This window comes from Tetrao urogallus (genome assembly GCF_951394365.1).
Source record: "Tetrao urogallus genome assembly, chromosome: 1".
Lineage (NCBI taxonomy): Eukaryota > Metazoa > Chordata > Aves > Galliformes > Phasianidae > Tetrao > Tetrao urogallus.
Genome location: NC_136813.1, coordinates 134059209 through 134083160, shown reverse-complemented (window position 1 = coordinate 134083160; position 23952 = coordinate 134059209). Strand labels below are relative to the sequence as shown.

The window sequence follows — 23952 nt, the reverse complement described above, 5'->3', positions numbered from 1 at the left end:
AGGCACATACTAAAGCCACAAACAAAAATGCAAAACCAGAAGTCTAAGACACTCGCTGCTTTCCCTCTTCAAGCCTGGGCTGAAAGTGGGATGTGGGGGAGATGGGTTGTACAGCACTAAGTGGGACTTTCCAATTGTTTTGCGGGCATTTTGGAAAAATCCCCACTACAGTCAGGCCTACAGCTAACTCTATTAATCTGCCTGTTTAAAATTTTCCTGCTGCTGACCCGGTCAAAAACTGAGCACTGGAAGTAAATTATCCAAGGAATTAATACCCCCATTCCCCCTAACCCTAACCTCCCCCCCCCCCTTTTTCTTTTTCCCCCCTTCTTTCAAATTGCTTGTAAACCTGTCTTTCTTTCTGAAGATGTACGTAGTATTCCAAGTGTTCACCAAACAGCTTCTGCCAAAAAATTTCGGCAGGGGGGCTCTTTCCCAGAATGATTATTTTATCTGTTTACTCTTTTTACTTTTGATGTATGAATGATTCCCTAAATGGTTATGTATTATTTCTGCTTCTCATCCCAGAGGATTGTAATTTTTTTTTTTAAACCAAGGAGTAAGAAACTATAAAAAGAAAGAAAGAAGCGGCATGTGCGATGTAGTCTCTTTTGCAATATGAATATGGATGGCATTCATCCAGTGCACATCCTTTAAACTTAACCAGAACACAGCATTCATTCATGAATTAGAAAATATTAAAATACAAACCTAACCAGCTTCTGGAGCTGTTTAGAATCGGCCCCAGCCTTTGCTCCATTTTGCAATATTCATCTGGGGCTCTGACAGACATAGCCGTGGCAGCAGTGTGTGAGTGTTACTGACTTCAGCCGTCTGCAGACCTTCCCCTGGTTGCTGTGGTGGGAGGGGTAGAACGGATGTAGTCTCAGTTGCTCCCATTCAAAGTCTGGTACATTAGCTTAAATCACCAGTGAAACAGGGTTGTGTTAAGATGCCAAATCGTGAACTACAGCAGCTGAGGCACACGGCTAAACAGATTGAATGGGCCTTTTGCTTCTGAAAAGAACAGACCTGTACAGCCCCCTCCTCCTCCCCGTTCTCCCCAACCCCCCGTGCAAGTCAGGGGAAGAAGTGGAAGTTAGGGGAAGTAATAGAAAAAGTGCAGGTTAATCAGCCAGAGTGTGACTATCAAAACCAAGCTACTCTTCTGGCTTGCAAACCTTTATTTCCTGAAGCAAAAGGGACCTGGTGGTAGGACCCTGTGGGCTGTTTCTCTCGTAAATGTGTTTTTCTATCTCAGAACACACTGTTGTATCTCATCATGTTACTGCTCCACCTCCATGCTTACTTGTCAATGGCAGATGGTTAGTAGGGGAAGGTGAAACTTTTGCTCAGAAACCAAAATAGAGATGTCCGGTAAGAAAAGTGTATTATTTAAATTGATTCACATTAAAGTCTTGTCTTTTAATGAGTGAACTAATCTTTTCAATTAAAAGGTTTTAATTTAAGTTTTGTCTTAGTGTTTGGCTAACGGGTGCAAATCAGGCGAGGCTGCTCTATCTTTGTGTGCCTGTTTTTTTTCCATTCTGTGACCCTCTGTGTCATTTGAGGTTCTGTCAGTCCTCAAAACTGAAAAAGAGATTCCTTTGAAACACACCAAGCAAGAAAATGTTTGTTTGTGAAAAAGTGGATTAATGGCACTTCTTGCTGATAAAAATCTGCCCTACGTCTTACCAATGGACAGTAGGCATACATCTTCTCTAGTGCAAGTTATTTCTTGCACTCTGGTCAGCAACTTGGTTATTGCCTGCAAGGAGCTGAGGAGGGTATTTGTTTTTATCCTGCCATTGGTCATGGGAATTGAAAGTGCCTTTTTTGACTCGCAGAACTGTAAATATTGTTACTGGTCGTAACATCCTCCTGACCTCTTTTCAATGCTTCTCCAGTATTTGGCTTTCTGACCTGCTCCACGAGATGGCAAATTCCACAGGCTGATGCCACTCTGGAGAAGGTGTGTCTCCTGCCAGGGAGACTTTCAATTTTACTGAGTGAGCTTTATTCTCATCTTTTAGGATGAGCAAAAATGTTGGGAACCAATCTGTTATCCTTAGAACCATCTAAAATGGTCTTGATCACCTCTCTCAGCTCTCTCCTGTGCTGGGCTAGAGACTCATATTATTTCCATTCTCTTGTCACCTGACAAGGCTGTTAGTCCAAACGTGTAAGAAATGCTTTCCCTATAAGTACACAATCATGTTTCTGTGTTGCATCTCAGCCATGTTCCTGGCTGTTCCTGCCACTCTATCCCAGAGCTCCCAGCGGAGGAGCGAATCAGGAGTCACCTCCCTACAGCACGCAGCACACGTTCCTGCAGGTTCCTCATAAACACACAGCTAGAAACATCCAGGAAGACACCTGCTCTGCAGTCAATGCTCAAAGCAGGGTCTCAACAAAGTCTTTTAAATTGACTTTCTACTGAAAGGTATATTTTTCCCCCCTTCCACTGATCCCTTTATCTCACGCTTCTTAAATCACAACACACTGGGACCCTCTGCCTGCCTCAGCGGTGAAGTTGTATGCAATGTACTTTCCCTCCCTTGCCAGCACTGCATATTTCCTGATGATATGCATGCACTTGTCTCTGTTTGGTACTTTCTGGTGGCTTCGTGAAATCTCTCTGTGCTGTCACAAATCAAATCTCAGATCTTTGGTGTGGCATCCTATGTAGAGAAAGATAGAAACACTTTTAGCATCAGAGAATCGCTAACGTTGGAAAGACCACCACAGTGATCTAGTCCAGCTGTCAGTCTCCACCATGCCCACTGACCATGTATCTCAGTGCCACATCCACCTCCAGGTTCTTGACCACCTCCAGGGACGGTGACTCCACCACTTCCCTGGGCCTCCACCCCTTCCTACTTTAGAAACACATCTGTATGCTCTTTTCAATGTTGTAACTCAAGGAAACTTTGTCCTTCTGGCATTATTTACTTTTCTGAGTGTTGTAAGGACTACTTTTGGCTGATGGCACTGCAGATCACTTTTGGCTCTTCTTAACCTCGAGATGAAATGGAAGAGAAAAGTCTGACTGCGGAAAACATCTGAAATCCAGATTTTTCTGTAATTTCTGACCATTTTAATCTGCAAAGTTGATTTTTTTCATCTATGAACCATGCTAAAAATCCAGTATAGACCTGAAACTTTTCATTGTATGGGAAGATTTAATATACAAGGATTTAACTTTATTTTTATTTAGCATAATTTCGTATCCTCTTTGTCCTCTGTCCCCAGTTCCTGGCTCAGTGATGTCTATATTTTTCCCAAGGAAAGTTTATCCTCTCTCTTCCTGAGTGCTAAACAGAATGTATTTTTACCAACTGTCAAAGCTACCTCTACATATTACTCAGTTATGGTGTCTCTGAGCATAACTGTTCCAAGGTTTTATAAAGCTGCTCTGCTTTTAGGGGAGGTCCTGCAGGACCAGAGAACCTCTACTCTTCTTTCCAGTCCACTGCTCCAGCTCTGGGATGATAACCCTGATTATTCCCAAGGGTGCATACCTTACATTTTAGTCTCTTTGAGATGGACTGAAGAATTAAAAATTGAGCCACCAGGTGGACTTCCCCACTTTTAATTCTGAGAACATTAAAGACTGTAACAGACAGAAAAAATCAGCGGCAAAATTTGGATCCCGCTGTCAACCTCCCCGGGGCTGGAAGCTGAGCCCCAGGCAGTGCTTCACACTCTGCCCTTCTCCAGAGTTGTCCCAAGCACGGATCTGGGCTTGAACTTCAGATGAGTGTTTGTGATCTGGGGTTTTGATTCCGTTTCATCTCTAAAGTTTCTTTTTCCAAACCCTTGGGCAGTTGCCCTTTCCTAGAACACATGCTGAGAGCAAGAAACACCCTTCTTAAAAAACACAAATACTCAGAAAGGAACGTAGAGAACTGAAAGAGTTTTATCAAGAAGTGTTGTTTCTCTGCAAACCCCACATAGGAAACCCTGGCCTCTGCACTCGCTCAGCATTTGCTGTATTTATTTCTTCTCCTCCTCTCCAGATTGGGAGCAGTTTCTGCCAAACAGAGCAAGGCTTTGTGAGATGAGGAACGGATCGGAGTTTTGCAGCTTGTAAAATATGTGCTGCCTCCTCCTGAGAGCTGAACACTCCCTTCTGCCCCTGCTGCCCCCCAGAGCAGCTCTTCTTAGCAATTCCCCTCTTCTTACCCTCTTTCAGGAAAAGACTCCTAGCTCCTGGCAGAGCAGGGGCAGAGCTAGTTTCACTTCAACGGAGAGCAGAGGCAAAAAGCAGCAAGTGAAATTGGCTGCTGGAACAGAGGAGCGAGTGATAGAAGGGGTAAATGTATCCCCTGAAGCAGGGATCTTCCCTCCCGTTTCTCCCTCCCCAGCTATTTCCCCGAGATGGACTCACTTGCAGGTTGATGCTCTCCCCTTCCGAAGCCATCCCGCTGCCCCCGGATCCCTTCCCTGCAGACGGCACGAGGAGCGGTGCACTCTGCGTTCCCGGAGACTCTCTCCTTGCTGGACCAGGCCGCTCGGCTGCTGGAACAGACCCACTATTCATCAGCTGCGGCCGGCCGCCCGCCTTGGCATCGGCTGGGGGCTGAGAGAGGGGGTGGCAGCCAATGCTGCATTGTCCAGGCAGCGCGTGGAACAAGCGTTCTTCTTAGACTTTCCATGACAGTCGTGCTCATGACGTGTCTGTGCTACCTCTCAGAGCACAGCTGAGCCTCATGAGCTCACTTGGGCTGGGATGCAGGTTTGCAGCCAGTGTACCAAGCGGTTCCTGGCGTGGCTGTGTGGCTGCAGTCGTGATCCCCAGCTCGCCCAGCTCATCAGCACGCAGCTGAGAGTGCAGATGAAAAACTAACGGGTAAAGAGCTTAGGTCCAGAAAGTTATGCCTGCTAGCTGCTGCCACAGCAAAGATATTGTTACGGCTGAGGTAAAATTTCCACTTTGCTCTGTTTATAGTCGCTTCTTCTCATTTTTCTCCTTAGCCAAAATGCCCTTCCTTATCCCTCCCCAGAACTTTTTCTAGCTTCAATTTGATATAGCTGGTCTTGGCTGAAATCGAGTTCTGCTTTTTGCTTAAGTCAAAAACAACTACAGATGTCACTGGAATGGAAACACATGCAGCCAGAATCAAATCACAGTGTAGGAAAATAAGTTATTATTAGGTGGAATGCTTAGGCAGAAGAATCAGTGCAATTCTCTAGATTCCGGATTCTCTGCTATTTTGTACCACCTGCAGATCAGGTCAGCTTCTTCAGCTTTTTGAAGGACAATTTCCCTCATCACAATAGCATGAAAAATGTATGGTAAGTAATATATGCTGCTTAGACAGTTTAACCAAATGCATGTCCTACTGCTCCAGCCTTATAAAAAGTGCTGACAACTCTGTCAGTAGGCGATCCTGTTGCATTGATGCTTCCCAGCAAAAGGCCTGGTTTTGCAGTGATAATACCAGTGCTTAGTACTGCAAGTTCATTTCAAAGTGCTGATGAATTTAGTCCCCCTGCATTCCTCTCAAACAGCTTTCTTTTTTTTCTCACAGATGTATGAGCTGAAGCAGTGAGATATATCCAGTGAGCAAGCTAATACTATGCAGGAAAGCAGGATGAGGATATCCCTCATCTGACCTTTAGGCTGTGGCCTCTACAGCAGCTTGAGCCCACCTTGGCCAGGGATGCTGCAGGGATGCAGCCTTGCCTAGCTCACCCTTCAGCTCTGGCTCAGCCTTGGGCCGAAATCAGGCAGCTGGGAGCTGACCCAGCCACAAACATAACTGGGGCAAGGAAGGGGGCAGAGCCACATAGTTCCCATGGAGAAAGGGTTCTGTTACTGCCAAATTATCTTTCTCGATACAACGTGTCTATGTGGAGTTGGTCAAGCTTACTTTCTCCAGGGAGTAGTTATTGATTTTGAGAGATCCTTCTCCTTTAAGTCTGTTGGGCCGTGTGCATGGCTCACCTCCCTGGTTATTCTGACATATAGTAAGGGGTAACGCAACAGCAGCTCGTCTGCTGAAAAGATAAGGCAGAATTGTCATTTGGGCCCAATCTGGGCCCCCATCCAACAGCTAGACAATCTAAACCAACATCTTTCCTTCTAAAGTAAATGACAGAGGCTAGAACAAATGGCTTCTGTATTCTTGCTTTCGTTTGTTTTGATAACACAGTCAGCTTTTAGATTTAATTTTGTCTTCTGAAAGCGAACGACACAAAAAGACTTAAGACTTCAGCTTGCTTAAAAGATACACTCTGTTTACATGAATTTAGGTGCAGCTGATTCTATAGTCACAATGAAAGCCACCTTCATGGCTCCTACTCTTGAATGAGAGGCTATGTCTTGTTGCTAGTGAAGAGCTTGTTTAAATGGAAAACAAAAGTGAGGCACTACTCCTTGCTCCTTTTCAGCACCTGTTGGCTTTTTTTTTCTTTACTGAAAAGAGCATCTAGTTCAAAACCCACTGGCTACCTCCTGCTGTTGACTTGCTGTCCTGGTTTTAACTATATGTTAACTAAAAACTCACTGTAAGTAAGTACACTGTTACAGGGATGGGAATATAGACATTTACATTTTCAGTTTTCAATTACTTTTCTTAGCATACTCTAAAAAAATGTGGTTGACCAGTTTATAAATAATATATTGTTTATTGATAGATAATTTGCACTGGATGTGCATCCACTGTGTTTGTTGAGGCCACTCCTGGGAGTCACAAGGAGTTCATGCTGTGCAGATTTTTTGTGAACACATCTCCAGCAAATGATCCGTGAAGTCTGGCCAAGTTTTTGAGTCCCTACACATGTGACAGGCATAAAAACAAGTCCAAAATAGCTTTTGGTGGTCAGACAGGAATGAAGTATCCATCACTTTACTTGATAGATAAACAAAAATCACCAGTGAGCTAATTTCGGACAAGGTTCATGATATAAAGGGAGCCTACAGAGGGGAGGGGAATCAACTCTTTGAAAGGGTTGATATATGTAGGACGAGGGGAAGTGGTTTTAAGTTGAGGGAGGGGAGATTTAGGTCGGACATCAGGGGGAAATTCTTTACCCAGAGAGTGGTGAGGTGCTGGAACAGGCTGCCCAGAGAGGCTGTGGATGCCCCGTCCTCGGAAGTGTTCAAGGCCAGGTTGGATGGGGCCCTGGGCAGCCTGGTTTAGCATTAAACGTGGAGGTTGGTGGCCCTGCATGTGGCAGGGGGGTTGGAGATTCATGATCCTTGAGGTCCCTTCCAACCCTGGCCATTCTGTGATTCTGTGATTCTGTGATATAAGAATGTACTTTTTCAACTATTTTTCTTAGTACTGTATCTAAGTGCTATGCTACTTTTTTGATTCCCTCATGCTCTCCAGAGAGATATTGCAAGAGTAATAACCCTGTGTAACATCCTCAAATTACCTACAGAAATCAGTCACAGCTTGCAGTAATTCTTGTGTCCTTCACTTCTGTCAAGCTATATTCCCAATTCACTCTCCCAAGATAGCGTGAAGGAGTTTTTCTGCAAAGCGTGTTAGTAGTAATGGCTGTAACAACCGTCCTTGGAGTATCTGGAGCCAAACACATTAGAAAGGGAAGACTTCAAACAAAAACATTCTTCCTGGAAGTTATTTGTATATATCACTAACAGCAAAGCTCAGAACTGGAAAATGTGAGGAGAGAGAGGTAGGTTTATTTTAACTCGAGTTATAATAGCATACTAAGAAAGAATACCTCCATGAACACAGATACAAGATTTTCTTGTTGCTAAATTCGATTACAAGGGATTAATTATCTTTCCAGTACTTGTTACGATGCCAGAACACACCATCATGATGATTCAAAGATTAAAGTATATAAAATGCGACATGACTCCTAAAAGAGATTCTGACATGAGTGGCAGCACTTGCTAGTTTTAGGGTTAATGATCCCCCTTCTTAGACTCTGTGTTTATCCCACAAGACAAGTGGTCTCCAAAACTGGTCTGTTTTTGATTTGGTTAGTCTTTTTGGTGATATATACAAAAGATAAATGGGGAAAGTTCAGTGTTCCTTGTAAGGAGGGTGAGGAGCACGTGGGGCACGATGAAGAACAAGTATACGATTTCCCTTGCAAGATCAGCCCACACTAGCTGAGAGCAGAGGGAAGGCACTGCAGAACAGCCATGTTCCCTTGGGAGAAGCATTCATGGTAAAGATGCTCATTTCCACCCCTGTCATCTTCCCTCCTATATGCCAGCTAAACTGCTTGTGCAGCCACCCAAGAAACCAGACAGAAGAACTTATTCCAGCTGGAAAAAATTTATGTATATTTGGCCATTTTTTCTTGGCTGGGATCAAATCTCTGACCTGGTTCTGCACATAACTGCACAAACACTTCTGCTGGCAATAGCAAGGGTGCCCAGTGAGGAATGGAAAATGCTGCTGAGAGTGGAGAAGGGTGGGGACAAACTGGTTCAAGCAGCATTGCTGCTGGGGTGTAACCATGGCATAGCAGTGCTGGTACCATCAGTGGGGCTGGCCAATGCAGAGGGGATGTGGGAAGAAGAGTTGCAGTTCCCAGGCCTCTGCACTGGCCTGCAGAGTCTGCTGGCAGCAGAAAGCCATGCTGCCCAAAGATTGATATGAGAATTGTTCTTCTACAGCACTCTCAGATTTCTTGTGGTGCTTAGGAGAGAACCACATAACCAAGAACTCAAGAGATCCTAAAAGACAACTACACTTCTAACCAAGCAAATAACAGGCTACTTCACTTCTTAACCCTTCCCAGGCCTTGATTTTTTGTTGTAAAAGTGGCAGTATTTTGCCTTTGAGACAACCTCTCTCCAGTCTATAATTTTGGGCCTTCACTACATCAAGAAAGGAGGGTCCTCATGATCTGTTATGGGCGCACATCCTCTAAGAGAGTATGAAAAGATTTGTTTAGATTTACAGAATGAAAAACAAGAGGAATACTGATGCCATCTTTTAGGATGGATAATATCAAGGAGATGGAAGCCCAGCATTAGCACAGGAACTAATTTATAAGTCGGCCAAGAAAAAATGCTAGGTTAGAAATTTTGAGAAGGCTCTCGTCTGCCTAAGTGAAGATATTCTGGAAAAGCCAGCCAGGGATAGTAATAAGGACAAGCAACTAAATCAGCCTGGAGACAGAGATTGCTTAGCCTGCTGAGGGGATTAGCTGGTATCATAGAGTCATAGAACCATAGACTGGCAACATGGTAGTGCAAGCCACAGCAAAAGTGAAGGCAAGCAACTATGTAGCCAAAAGGTCCTTTTTTTTTTTTTTTTTTTTTTTTTTTTGTAGTATATGAAGAAGCATTAGTCCCATTATCTTTCAATGAGTAGCAGGGTTCAAGCTCCTAGCTGGAAGGACTTGCATCACCTTTAACAGGAAAGAACCACAGAGCACAGTTGGAAAGGTGACAATTACGAGGAAGTCTCTGGAGATTGAGAACACAAAGACACAAGCATATTTCAAAAATTCTGTCAAAGGGTAACAAATGAACATGTACTTATCCAATGAATTATTAAATTATAAGAAAGCAAGGCAATAAAGGATTTTGAATGGTCACAGATTGCTTCTCCTGCAACAGCAGCTCAGTGGTGCTTGTCCCATTAGCACAGATGTTGACCCAGCCTGCTCCAAAATCATTCCAGCTGTGGAGATTTCCAAGGCATCTCATCTGACTGCTTCAGTATCACAACCCTTACAGGCAGGAATGGCTTTGCTGAAGCCTAACTTAATAAATAAATAAATCAGCCTCGCTACAATTTTAGCTTGTTACTCTTATCCTCTTCATGTGGGAGAGAAAAGATTATTTCCTTCCTCTTTGCTGTGGTGGTTTACATTTTTGAGGACTGTTATCATGTCTTTTTTCAGCCTTCTCTATATTTAAGGAAACAAAAATTCTTTTGCCATTTCCTCACAGATTATATTTCACAGATCGCCAAGTGTTCTTGTTGCTCTCTGAACTCTCGTCAGTTGAATAATTGGAGAGCTTTGAACTGTTGGCAGACTGGATTCATATAGTACAGGTGAAAATAGTCATAGTGATGCAAGGAAGAGAAATAATAGTGGAATAATCTTCTTTGTATTTGGTCTGATAATAGGAGGATTGGGCACAGTCTGAAACTTTTGAGGGATCCAACTAAGAGTGAATTTTCTGTCTGTCCTTGAGAGAAAATCAGTAATTCCAGCTAGACAGACAGGATGCATGCTAGACAAGGAAGATTCTTACAGCACCCTTCAAATTTTTAAAATGTTGTGGTAAGCCACATTCAGAAAAGGAGAATAGATTGAAGGTGGATCGGGCTGCAGGGAGCCCAAGGTCACCTCCTGACCACCACCTGAAGGTCATGGAGCTAAGCAGCCAATGATAAACCCCAGAAATTCTAGCAGCTCACACTTGCTTTGGCTCTCAAGGGAATAATTTGAAGTGGTGAAACCTTATTGAATTTGGGGAGAAGTTCTTGAGACCTGAACACTGTCTTCCTCAGATGAACACCTGCTATTGCATAGGTAAGTTAAGACAGTTAATTAATTAACCACACGTCTCACAGAGGAAGGCAACACTCCAGAAGCTGGGAGCCCATTGAGGCTACAGCCTAACCGATGCTTCCTTGGGAACCCAGGTGGACAAAGGGCTCCCATGTTGATCCTTATCTCATACACAGGCTACAAGAGGTTAGAAAAGGGTTATGTGCGCTCCAGTGTGTACCCTCTCTTTGCAGCACCTCAGCCATGGCCTACAGAAGTTACAGGTTGCTTCACACTCTTTTTTCATCTCATTAGTTCAAGACAGGCCAATTCCTGAAACTTCTTCAGCACTGGTGGGTCAGGAGGCACGCACGTGTGCCTGCACACGCACAGAGGCACACACCCCTGTTACGTGATCATTGCTAATGTTGCGTGGTCCTTCACAGTCAGAGCAAATTCTTTTTTTCTGAGTCCTCCTGTGGTTACCTAACCATCTCCATGAAACTTCTGAACCAGAAATTTGCTGCTGTCTAAACTACCCTGTGGATATTTCTACTGACTTCAGTGCTTGCAGTCTTGATCCATATCTGAGTTGGGCCTCAGCAGCATTTCTCAGCCTTGCTGTGCCTGGCAGATTTGTGAGCCATTTCCCAGCGTAAATTTTGGAAAGTTCAGCTAATTAAAACTCTTGTGCATTTCTTTGCTTTTCTTCTGGAAGTCTCCTCTGAATCTAACCCTTGGGAAATGGTCAAAGTAAGGATTCTTTGCCCTTCTTGCCCCTTTCTGTATGGTACCCTTCCCCATGTTCCTCCCTGCCTGAATGGAGACTTTCTCAAATCTGAGCCTGGCAGCAGAGCTTGCCATGGGCACATTTCATGCTCTGAACAAATGTTGTGAAGCTTACAGTGTGCCGGTAACATGTCACCTGTATGCTATTTTCTCAAGGGCCTAGAATTGAAAATCAAGTTATTGCTTGTACAGAGTAATTCAGATATCCAGATTGCTCTCATTCACTTCAGCTGGAGCTAATATAATACATTTAGCAGAAAGTGAACAAACTTCCTTCAATTAACTCCTCCAGCTGACTCCTCCTACTGCCCTGAGAGCTGACCCAAGGATGAGTGAGGGGTAGGTCTGGAAATGACATGTTAATGGCATTCCTTTCAGCTTATTTCCACCTTAACACCACACGCTGGCTATAAAAGAAATCCTCAGCCTTACTTACTGTCTCCCTTCCCCCGTCTGTGTGCTCCTGACTGAGTTCCCAAATAAACCTTGAAACCCACTATCAGTTGTAAAACCTCTAATCAATGAAAGACACAGGAGCCAGTAATATGAAACCCTTTGCCTCAAGATCTCAGTGCTTCTTGCTGAACATCAATCTTTGAGGTCAGGTATCTGAGCTGCTGTTTGGCTTGATGCTCGATGAATGCAAAGTCAAACAAGGGACAAGCCTGAGTGGGTTTACAAGGCAAGCAGTATCCTGACTCCCAGCAAAACGGACACTAAAAGGGCATAATTGGGTAGGAAAGCACCTGGGGAACTGACAGCAGGGAAACACAGAGAGATTTAATATGGAGAGAGAGTTGGAGCGCTGGGCTGCTTTCCTCCCAGGTATTGATGGAAAACAGGCAGCTTCAAAAGCAATGACTGCAAGTAACAAAAGACATAATTTGCAAAGAAGTGTTTTAAGAGCAAAGCATGTGAAAGATAGCTAAAGATAATGCCTCCTACAAAGCCCCTCTAAGTCCACAGAATGTCCTCTTGTCTAATGTGAGCTTAAGAGCAGGCCAGAAGGAAGAGAGCCAGGGAAGGGAGAGGGAATTCTGCTGATGTTTGAAACAGGGAAGAGGGGTTAGTCAGGGAAGTAAAACTATAGCTGCAATGGGATGGAATTAGACCAGCAGCACCTGGCTATTAAACAAAAAGTGCCAAGTATTTCGTGTCGTGACTCTGGGAAGAGAAAGACCCGTGTTTTTATGATGGCTCTAATTTGAAGTGACTTAGCTCTGGAAAATGCATTGCAATGAAAGAAAACAATTGATTTCTTATGGTGGAAGGTGAGATTAGGAAACTTAACACTACTATCTATGGATGTCTTCTTCTGTCCTCTTGCTTTCTTGCTGCTGGATTCCTGGGGAAAACGGAATTTTCAGTTTCACAAATAATTTCTGTGGGGACATTTATGGCTACACTGTTCCTCCCTGATAGGATCTTACCCACAGTGAATGGAGATGAAGAGGTTTTAATGTCTGCTCTCTTCAAACAGTTTTATCAACAAACAGCTGAGAACTGTTTACATTTTAAAGACAGCCTATTTAGTTAAAATGCCATGTGTTCCAAGTACTGCTGTTACCACAATGCCTCAGGTCAAGCCCAGGAATACAAAGTGCAATAATGTATATTATTCAGAGGTCGTTACAGAGAGCTGTTTAGAGACTCGTCTAACCCACCATGAAGTCAGTGGAAGGGCTTCCTTTGGCTCTAAGGGCTTAAGAGCAAACTTAATGTATCAGTTCAGGAAGTAGGTGCAAAATATGTATTTATTTGCTGGCAAAATCCTTCTTGGACTGCAAATTGCAAATTAAATCCTCGTCTTAATCTGGTTGAATGAGCGTTTAGTATTGCACGGAGCAGACACAAGAGCTGCTCAAACATTTTTGCTTTGGCTTTCTCATTGCCACGGCATATTTTTGATATTTGTGTGTAGCCCTTTTAGAAATCTTTTGCAGTAACACTTCCTGGTAGAATGGGAGAATTTCAGGCCTGAGAGTAAGTCCTGATGATCCCCAGTCTCTACAGTTTTTGCTCTGAATCAGACACAAGTATATCATTGGTGTGGCTCCAAAAGGCTTTGCTGGAATCCCTCTGATTTACACCCATATGAGATCAGCGTTAGGCTCCAGTGTTTTCATTTTTCATTTGTTATTCTTGGCCCTACTGTCCTTTTACCCTGTTGAATACAATGTTCCTAAAACACCAGATGTGCTTGTGAGATGAGGGAATACTGCGAAAAAAAAAATAAATAGATCATGGGGATTCACTAAACAAAGCATTGTTTTCTTTTGCTCTGCAGTCTTAATGCTGAGCTTTCACACAAGTACAACCGCTTTTATTTCTACAGGACTGTTTCTGATTACCGTTGAGAAGTGAAGTTTTAATCCTTTCTAGTGTAAGGACTTCTGTTACAGCAGCTCCTTATCAGGGTCACTGTGCAGCACTAGCTTGCATAATGACTGATGCTTAAATATATGACATTAGCCATGGACTGTGTACTAGTTCTGGCTTTCCAGTCACTTTTCTAATACTTCACTGGTACTACTTACTGGTTCCATCCTCATGTGAGATTGTTATTTCTCTTTCGCTACTGACTAAGTGACGCATAACTGCCTTAGTGAGATACCAGCTAAATAGCAATACCTGTTATCACGTAGCTTATACCTGTTAAAACTGGTGGGAGATCCAAATCTGCCCCACTACCCCTTGATGTAGGAGGAAGAGCAGGTTCAAATCTGCAGAGTGCTGACCACTCCAAACTGAAACAGCAAAGCATTGAGCAAAGTGCTGAGCTTTAGGTGAATGAGTAATGTGACCGAACGACCTGGCTGCCTGACTTGCACAGCCAAGCCCTGTGTGAACACAGGGGCTAAGGCTGTGTGATCGCCTGTAATATTTCATGCTCAAACCTGAGATCTAGGTACTATAGCCAGCTCCTCAATCATTTGTTTGAAGGTCTGAGCTCCTTCGCTGATCTCGATCTTGGAAGTTACAAAGAGTTGTTTTGTCCCATCTAGAGGTAAGTCATTCATTGTTGCCACTGAAAACCAGGCTGCAGGTAAGGGAAAACAATGATTGAGGGGAAAAAAAAAAACAACAAAAAACAACCTGAGAGCATCAGGAATGATATTCTTCTGTGTATCCCATCAGAAAGTAATTTGCAAGGCTGAGCTGTTGCTAAAGAATTGCTTGTCTTTAATTAGTCTTTGGGGATGATAAATGTTTTGAAATATTTCTAATAGAACTCACAGTCCTGCAGGCAGCAACAGTAAATTTTGTACTTTAATGTCACATTTTGCTCTCATTTATACTGCAGTATATTTAGAGATGATCATTTATGTCAGAAATCTATCTCAAGTTAATGCTGGTACAGATGATGATAGAATCTACTCCAGCTAGTATCCACTTTTTGCTGCTCCTACGAAACCACATTCAAATGAAGCAACAGGAGCAAGACCCAACCCTTTCCTGCATGGGAGTGAGCAAGAGCATTGGTACTTCCAAATGACAGCATGTCCACCCTGCCTGAGCTGGGAAGCAGGGGTTTGCCAAGAGGTGGAAAAGGTGTACCCCTTGCTCCAGCCTTGCTTCACAGGCATTTACAACCGACTTTGATCCTTCAGCAGAAAGCATAGACCGTGTGGCGGTGGCCTACAGGTGGGATTGCATCTGGATTACCATTTATTATGTCCACTTCTTCAGGCATATGCTCTTCTTATGAGGAAAATTCATGTGGGCTTAGTTCCCCTTCTACTTAAAACAAGCAAGCAAACAAACAAACAAAACCCCAAAGCTGTGAGCCAGTGTGCAGGACATTGTTTAGTAGGTAGAGTGGTTTGTGTTGTGGTGGCAGCTCTAAAACCAAGGATTTAACTAATTGAATCAGTTAAAATCCTGTATCACTTTCTGGACTTTATCAAAATGTAAATCTCTCTTATTCTGATAACATTCATGATGGGTAATTGATTCATTTGTGCCTAACGTGCCCAGCAAAGTGGTGGAGTCATCATCCCTAGTGGTGTTCAAGAACCATGTGGATATAGCACTGAGGAACATGGTTGGTGGGCATGGTGGGGATGGATTGGCAAATGGACTAGATGATTTGAGAGTTTTTTTTCCAAACAATCCAACTATTCTATTTTTTTCTTACTAATTATATTATTTGCAACTATATGCCTTAGAATCCTCAAACAATACTTACTGTTTTCCATCCTGGAGGCTGCTGAATTACAGTGGTGAGCAAAATGCTCTTTGTGCTTATGGTAAGTAATCAGCTGCTGAATTTCATTAGGTACTTGGTGATCTTTGGACTGGGGATGCCCTATGTGTTGGTCACTCCTTGGTAGGAGTATATGTGGGCTCTGGATGATGGTAAAGTGAGAATTTAAGAGAAATGAACAACATAAGATGAAAGTTTATGATAAGCTATCCTTTCTCTCTCACCCAGTCTTTTTTTTTTTTTAAATAAATCATTATATTATTTGTTTTTCAATATTACAAAAGAACGTGTCTCTAAAAAGGAGGATTTTCTATTGCCTAAGTAAAAGGTGTCAAAGAGATTCAAAAGCTAAAATCTCCTCTCTAACCACAGCAGAAGCTATAAAAATCTTCCCCTTTCTATTTGTCTTACCCAGTATCTTTCATCTGGGATCTGAAGGGGCTCCTCAAGGAATGAGAGACAATGTACCTGCATCCATGTTTGTAAAAGTCCGCTGTGGTGATAGTTTGTTATGGGGACCTGTCACAGGTGGCCACCTGTTTGCACTCCAGGCATTCTGAGGGCTTGACAAAAACACACTAAACATAATGAAAATGTCTGTAATGTAGTCTCTAAACTTTTCATTCTGCTACCATGCTTGTCCAAATTCTTGTGCAAAGTGATGCTGTACATCCTCCATTCCAGTAACCTGACTGAGCATCAGCATTCATTTACAGGGTGATTGAGGTACTACTTAAGCAAAGTAAAAATACATGCAATTTGTTTTTCACTTCACCATCCCATGCTTACTTCTGAGTGAATTTCATGTCAAGTTGATGGCCCAGGCACAGGCATCCTCCTTTTATCTATAAGCACTTACTCCAGCGGCAGTACAAAAGCCCTTCTGCTCTGATCCTTAACAGTATATCTTCCTACAGAAGCAACTTCAGATGGCAGCCCTTCCAAGTCCTTGATCACTCTGCCAGCCTGTGTAACAAAGGTGCAGATTTGTGATGGTGCTTTCTATGATGTGCTTCCCTAGCAGAAACTGAACTGGGAATTTCAAGTTGTCTCGCGGAGATCAGCGCTGTCTAACATTATTATTCACTGATGTTCTAAAAATAGTTGTGATTAGATTATAATAGATAGAAACCCATGGAAATGGCCTAGAATGATAACAGTTGTTTTGGAATAAGCACATTTTTTTTCCTAATGAAATCCATCACTGTGCTAGAAAAAAAAATAATTTCCTCCAGAGGAAAATATTTTATTATTTTATATGTCTATTAACTAGCATGAAGGGTGTTGGTGATTTATTATTATTTTTGTTGTTGTAGGTTTTGGATAGAAAAGCCTGGATTGCTGATGCCAAGAAATATGGTAACAACAGCATTTCTCACAAACTTCACCCGTTCTGTGAAGTGTTGGCCGTGACACCTGATTATGTGACTGCCCATTGTGTAGGAGCTACAAGGTCACCGTGAACTAAACAAAGGAAAACCATGGTCTCACCCAGTATACAACCCACAGTAAACATAAAGTGTGTGGGGAGTGATGAGTTTGCATGATAAGGTAAACCATCTTGCTTGCCTGAAATAGGACTTCCAAAGTCCACTGTTTATAACTATCAAATCTCATCCTTACTCAGCATTTTTCCCCCTCCTCTCTTTAGAGTATAATTGTTGTTTTGGGTGCCGCTATCCTTGCAAACTGCTTTAGAAGCTTTTCCTATCAGGTAGCATCAGCTGTGAATGAGAGCAGCCTCCTTAGAAACTGCTATTTTATCCTGGTCACCTGCAGATGTAGGCTCTGAGCCTTCAGTACCTGTTCTCCAACTTCACACATGACAGCCAAATGTTTTCTCTCCCCGCCCAGGCTGCTGGCAGCACACACACCTCAGTCAGTAAGGGTAAGAAGAAATTGGAATGGCTTTACTAGAAGCTTGAATGGAGTGATGCTGATTGAGGAAATTCTCTGTTCTTTATCATCACAGGCCTGTCTTGTCTCCCACCAGCTTATAATAATGAACACCATAAGTGCTTGCCTGAAAGCATCTCATTTTAGCCTTTTTCCCATAATAAACCAAAGCAAAACAACTCCAAACCAAAGTAATCCAACCCATCAAATAGAAAAAATCCCTACTGTCTTTTATCCCCAGCAAAGGTGCTGGATATCATAGGGAAAAGAACTGCCTTTGTGCTGGGACAGGTCTCTGTCCATCTCTGACTGAAGCTGCATCCACTCCTTATTTGCATCTCTCATGTGTGACCTGTACCCTCAGGCAAATTCTCAGCATCTGTGCATGTTTCATTACAGAGCTGGACCAGCTGCTCCACCAGCTTCTCAACGGACCAACAAGCAGCCCTCTGGGAGAGAGTGGTGGTTTGCCCTTCTGACAGCCCCCACCCCAAAAGGGAAGATGCCTTTTTGCCCTTCACTTGTCCTAAAGCAGCAATGAAAGGGACTTCAGGTATGCTGCTACCAGCAGCACTGGGGCCTGGCGATGTGGGCATCTGGCTGTGTGCTACATCACATATGGGGCAGAGTGTGACACCAATTAGCTTCAGTTTGGAAGTGATGAGGAGAAAAAGGGAAATCCCATCCACATCATAGGATTTTGGTTTGCTTTCTACTTTGTTTTTTGATTTTTACCCCTGCATCTGACAGTTTGAGGTGCTCCTGTCTTCCAGCACAACAGGAGATCAAGTGGCTAATAAAAACAGCTGGAAAAAAGCTCCAGGAAAAGAATGTAAAGAAGTAAAATGGAGCACAACTAAAAAAGTAAATTGTATTTTGCCAGAAGAACCTTAATGGAATAGGCAAAAAGAATTGAATTACTATGACCCAGTAGTAGTTGTGCTCTATAGGTGAATAATCACTGGTTTAACAGCGTGATGGCAAACCTAATTTTCTAAGGAATCCATACAGCATGCAGACTTTGGGTTTTGAAGATGCTTTTTGTGAGTTCCCTGCCCAGAGAGCTTCAAACCTTTACTATAGAGGGTTGCACAAGCTCAAATATCTCTTGGGCTTTGGACTGTCTGTTACCAGGGTTCTGAAAACTTTGCCTGATCATTTCAGAGATCGGTTTTCTTTGAAATTTTTATATACTTCAACTTTTTGTACCTCTTCACTCATTTCTCAGTTGTAGTACAAATTAGGACTAATTCCATGGGACTCAGCAGTGCTCATCATGAAGTCTGTCTCAGTGAAAGAGTGTTTTTTAAATTACAAAAAAAAAATTGTTTTTCCAGCAGCATCGGCATTTCCTCCTCCTCCCCAAATCACCTCACCTTTTTCCAGTCATCTATTCTTTTGGCTATTATTTGAAGTACACCAGTAACAATATTGATGTAAGTTCAGTCCAGAGTGCTTAAAATAATAGAAAGCCACAGGCAAACCCTTTTGCTTCTTTTTGTACTCCGTGTGGAACTGTTAGCACAATAGCTGAGGGCTGATAATGAGCAGTCCTGTTGCGAAGGATCCTGGAACAGTTAGCTGTTTTTGCGGGCCGATCCAAAGTATAAAGAAGTTAATGGAGGGCTTTATTCTTTGGGCTCCAAGGTTATGCGAGCGTATCAGGTTTTCAAAGGATGTATAATAAGAGAATTGTTCGGGAGAGATAACAGCAATTTGTGGCTGGATGGGTATAATGTGCTATTCATTCTGAAATCTTTTAACATGCAGTAAAATAGGCAAATAGGTAAACTTGTTTGCCAAGGGATTTAATGCAAGAGAAAAGTAATATTTTTGGAAGGGCTGTATTCCTTGACTGGTGTATCCTACTTATGCATCTGACAGCCAAGTTTAGCTACTGATGGGAAGACTGTTTTCAATCAAGATAGCAGGATGTGTAGAATTACCAGAAATGACAAATATCTCATGAATGGTGTAAAAAAGAGAAGAAAACCATGCAACACAGCAAAAAGGATGAACCTATTCTCAATTACACAATCCACAGTCCAATTGATGTCTACAAGTGTTGCATGATTTAGTGCACACAAGCAATGTTTATCACAAAGGATCTAAAATACTTGGGAGGGAATTGCTGATGACTAACAGGGAAGTTCCAATGAGAAGTACCAGGTTGTGCTTGAAAATGTAGAATGATTGAAAATGAAAGTAATTTGATAACCGAAAATGAAGAGAAGAAGGTCAGAAGTTGAAGACACCAATGGAAGCCAGGAGAGAAAGCATGAGCGCTGATGCTTATGTTCAGGCCAAAAGAGAGCTCCAGCTTCAGACCCAGGAGCCCGAGATAACAATCTTACGCCAAGAAGCACGGCTCCATTATTGCTCTCCCACTAATGCAAAGGATAATAGAATCAGGGTGATACAGGTCTGGAAGAGGCTGCAGTTAAGGCCTTTAATTGGTTTCCTCCTGAAAGGCAGAATGCATAGTACTTATGCTATTTCTGGTAATTGTGCTCAGGCCTGTTCTTAAAGGCCTCCACTGATGGAGGCTTTGCAGACTCACAGAAAAGGGCAGGGAGTGGTGATGCGTGATGTGGACTAACGGGACAGAAAGGCAGGCAAGGACAGGGAACCAGGAGGAACTGGGGGAACCAGGAGGAACTGAGGGCAAGAGTGATAAAAAGAAGAAAAAGTGACAAATCTCAGCTGTAACATCAAGGGCAGATGGGGCACTGAGGGGCATGAGTAGTGGGCATTGTGTTGACGCAATGAAGGTTGGACTAGATGATCTTAGAGGTCTTTTCCAACTTTAATGATTCTATGACCTACATGAAAAATCCAAAGAATGTGGGGCATAGGATAGGAAAGACAAAATTGTTTGTCAGGAATTAGCTGAGGAAGTACAGTGTTCGCACGGGAGGAAGTTAGGTGAGGGAAAGTGGACTTGTGTAACAGGAAATGTGGGCTACTATTGAATTCCCTGCATATTTGATTTTTTAAAACAGTATTCTTTTCATTGCTTGACCAGTGATCACATGGACATTTATGCAACTTCCAACCTGGTGTCTCTGTAGATAAACAGATCGTGCATCACGAATTGTGGCCTAACGGTGGCTGTTGTAACTGCCAGAGCCATGAGTAAGGGGCTCAGGATCAGCACTTAAGTGTTTCCATATCAAGATGAGAGCACGGCACAGTGAAGTATGAAAACTCATCCAGTGACTTGACGTTCTTTCCTGGGTGTCTGCCAAGTAATGCTGCCCCTGAGAGGTTGTTAAATCACTGGGGAGAACTTTTTTTTCTCACATCACAAATTTTGCACATAGATTTTTACAAGCAATTGAAATCTACTGAAAAATAGGAGACCACTACCCCTTGAGGTAAGTAAGAGAAGGGAGGAGAAAATGGAGGCTGAGAACATCAGCTGGTGTGAATTATCTTGCTGTCTGCACTAGCTGGTATGAGAACACTCACTGAGGGATGGAGATAAATTGCAGAAGGGCATCCTTGGGACTTTGTTTAGATACTTAGCGCTAGTATGATTCCAATATAGTTTCAATAGTTAGGGATATCATGGGAGAATATGTGTCATTCAACAGCTCAGGTTAAGTCTGATGTCCAGCCAGACTACAGAATCATCACTTACGGCTTTTAAGTTCATGTATCAAAGAAATGTCCACAACCAGCTAGCAACCCCATTTGTGCCAGTCCATACCTGAAATGGAAATTTCCTCAGAAGAACAGTGCTACTTCAAATATACACATCCCATCTAATCAGCACAGAGGTGGCTCTGAAGAGCCAGATGGCCTTCATTAGAACAGGAGGCAGATGGAAATCAGGAAGAGATTCAAGCTCCCTAAAAAGAGCTGAAGTTACAGCGCACAGTATGTGGCCATTCATTATCACTGCTCATATTGTCTTGACACTGATTGCACACAGGGATGAAAATCCATATAAGACAGAGTAAGTTAAACAGGCTTATACTTGCTAATATGATTTTTAAACACACATCTCTCACATCTTGGCAGAAAACAGCCGTGAATCTGCAGTGTAGAGAAACTCCCCTTTGGCTTTCTTAAAGTAACTGCACCTTGAATTGAACTACTATGTGTGATAGTATGGTGCCCTAAAGGTTGGACAGTGATGACGGAAGCTTGATAATAATTCTTATCTTACTTCTAAGTAAAGAACAACACTATACTACATCATCAGCTTTGGGCCCAACCTCAGCCTCTAATAATGAAATGATGTGAGGATTCAAGCCTGGAATGACACTGAGGAACTGTAGGTACAAAAGGATGCTCTTCAGCATCTCTGTGCAGGGCTTCACTGTCCCACACACAAGAGGCTTCCTAGAAAAGAGCTCTGCATAGACAGAATAATAATGATTGCTTTGTGAGGAGTAGGTAATGCCATAGAAAGCCAGCCTCTGGCTCATATGTCAGATGTTGAATACATTATTTAAGTGCAGCAGAATTATGTAATTACTCAGGAGAACATCCCTGAAGTAACGAAAAGCTTTGAGGGTGAGACAGGATCTCTAATTCAGATGAAAATATTACTTTCTGCCTCTTTTGAGAGCAGCGGTGAATTGTCACTGCAACATTGGCCAACAGACAGTTGTGCCACCACAGCTCAGGACCTCCTGGCCCTTTCTTTCCTAGAAAGTTTTAATGTAGCCAGCTGAAGTGTATAATACGTGAACTCTCATGAACCCAACCTAGAACAAAACCAGAAAAAAAGTAGTAATTCTGGCCACCACAAACAAGGGTGATAACTGTTTGCCTAGCAGCCAGGGTGAACCTGCCGTCCCACTGCTGAAACCCTGCCTGGATTCCACCCACGTGACTTCACTCGTGAGACGAGTCCTGGTTGCATGTCTTGCTCCAAGGCCAAGTTTGAGGCAAGAGATTCCTTCTCTGTCTCCAGTGTTATTTTGGTATATTTTATTTGGCCCAGAATTTGGGAAAACAAGAGGGAAGTTTTCCATAGGGAGTGGAGCGAGGAGGCAGGAAGGGCTACCATATTTCTCCAGGCGGAAACTCCTACGGCGTTAGAGTCCAGCACTGCTGCAAGTGTCAACAGATCAAATATGATACTGAAGGCCCTTTGCCAACACTTTGCTACTGCAGCAACAAACTGGGAGGAAGGCAGGATCTAATCTCCAGTACAACTGAGCTGGGTTGAGCCTGAGCTGCAGAGGGATGGAGCAGGCAGAAAGCGCTAACCATCGTCTCCTTCTCATGCAATACAACATAGGCTGGTCCAATGTCCGCAGCAGGCAGGACAGGGCTGGCCTGCAGAGGATCAGGCCATCTGCTGCATCAGATTTGGTGTTAGCTACTCTGTGATAGTGTCTTAACATACGGAGCCCTCACCCCAGTCACTGCCTCCCAAGGAAGCCCCTGAAAACTAAATTGCCTCCAGAGCATCACACCGAGCACTGTGCCCCTCCATGTCAGCAGGTGTGATTCAGACTGATAGCTGCTGAAGGCAACAGACTGAGCAGTAATTAGCTACTGTTAGTCATCTTCCCAAGTACGAGTGGTATAACATTTGATTGTTTCAACACAGTTGGATGTGGGAGGGAAGGTAGGCCTGGAAACATTCTCCTGACAGCATTCTTCTCTGCTCTTTTAAAACACATCTTGTGCCAACATTCAGTGCAGCCTTTCAAATAAAATGCTATTTCCTCTTGTAGGGCAGTGAGGAAAAAACGCTGTCACAGGTTTTGTAACGAACATTAGGTAAGCAATAACTGTATCTGTTGTGTAATGTGGGATTCAGGTACGAAAACAGTCCATTGATGGCTAAGTGAGAGGCACTGCATGTCTCAACAACCTGGAGAAGGTGAGATCAGCACAGAGGAGGGTCTGGGTTGAATGTGTTAGTGGGGCAATTTCACATTGGTAAGCATAAAGAACAAAAAGGGAGAGTTCTTAGAGAGGAAGATACTAAACTGACACTGCTGAAGAAAATGTGGATTAATTTTGTTCAGCTACGCTCTTCATGTTACCTTCTCCTAACACTGTGTTAGTGCTCAGCAGTCTGCCTTCAGCAAGCTGCTGTTTTTCTGGTATACATCTCACCTACCATGCAGTGTTAAGCCTGTTTTTAATGGTGATGTTGGTTCATACTATTAAAAACCTGTCCTCTAAACAGAAAAAAGTAACGAAGCTTTTATAAAGATTTCACTACCCTTTTTCTTTTTTTTTCCCTCTTCCTGCTTAAATATTTCACCCTGCTCCTGAATTCACATGACCCAGAAGTCTGAGAGCTGCCTTTCTTTTACTTTTGTCTTGGGCAAACAAGTCCAAAATTCCTGTCTTTCGCCATATCACCTGGAATACTGAACCTCTCTCTGAAGGTCTTTGTGATTGTCTTCACCAAATCCCAAAGACAGAAGAACAACCTTGGAGGGAAGAAACTTGTTTAGGGATATGGGATGTCAACAGATCTTGAGCAACTAAAACGTCCTCAAAACCCACAGAGTACATTTCTGAGGAGTTAAAGAAGTTTTAATAAAGAAATGTCCTGTATATAATTATATTGGGCTTATTTTGAGAGGGCTTACAGAGAATCACATGAAAAATATTTGGGATTCTAGCATTCCCGTATC

The 23952-nt window shown here is 43.0% G+C and overlaps 1 protein-coding gene across 1 annotated transcript in view; it reads right to left on the bottom strand.

The window, feature by feature from the left end:
• NINJ2 (ninjurin 2) overlaps positions 1-4423 on the bottom strand; it is a gene marked incomplete at both ends in the record, with an annotated part of 36219 nt that extends 31796 nt beyond the window's left edge. Inside the window, one exon of the mRNA XM_079542941.1 lies at positions 4391-4423. Coding sequence (XP_079399067.1) covers positions 4391-4423 — 33 coding nt within the window. The remainder of the gene's footprint in view (positions 1-4390) is intronic.
• Between the last annotated feature and the right edge of the window lie 19529 nt (positions 4424-23952).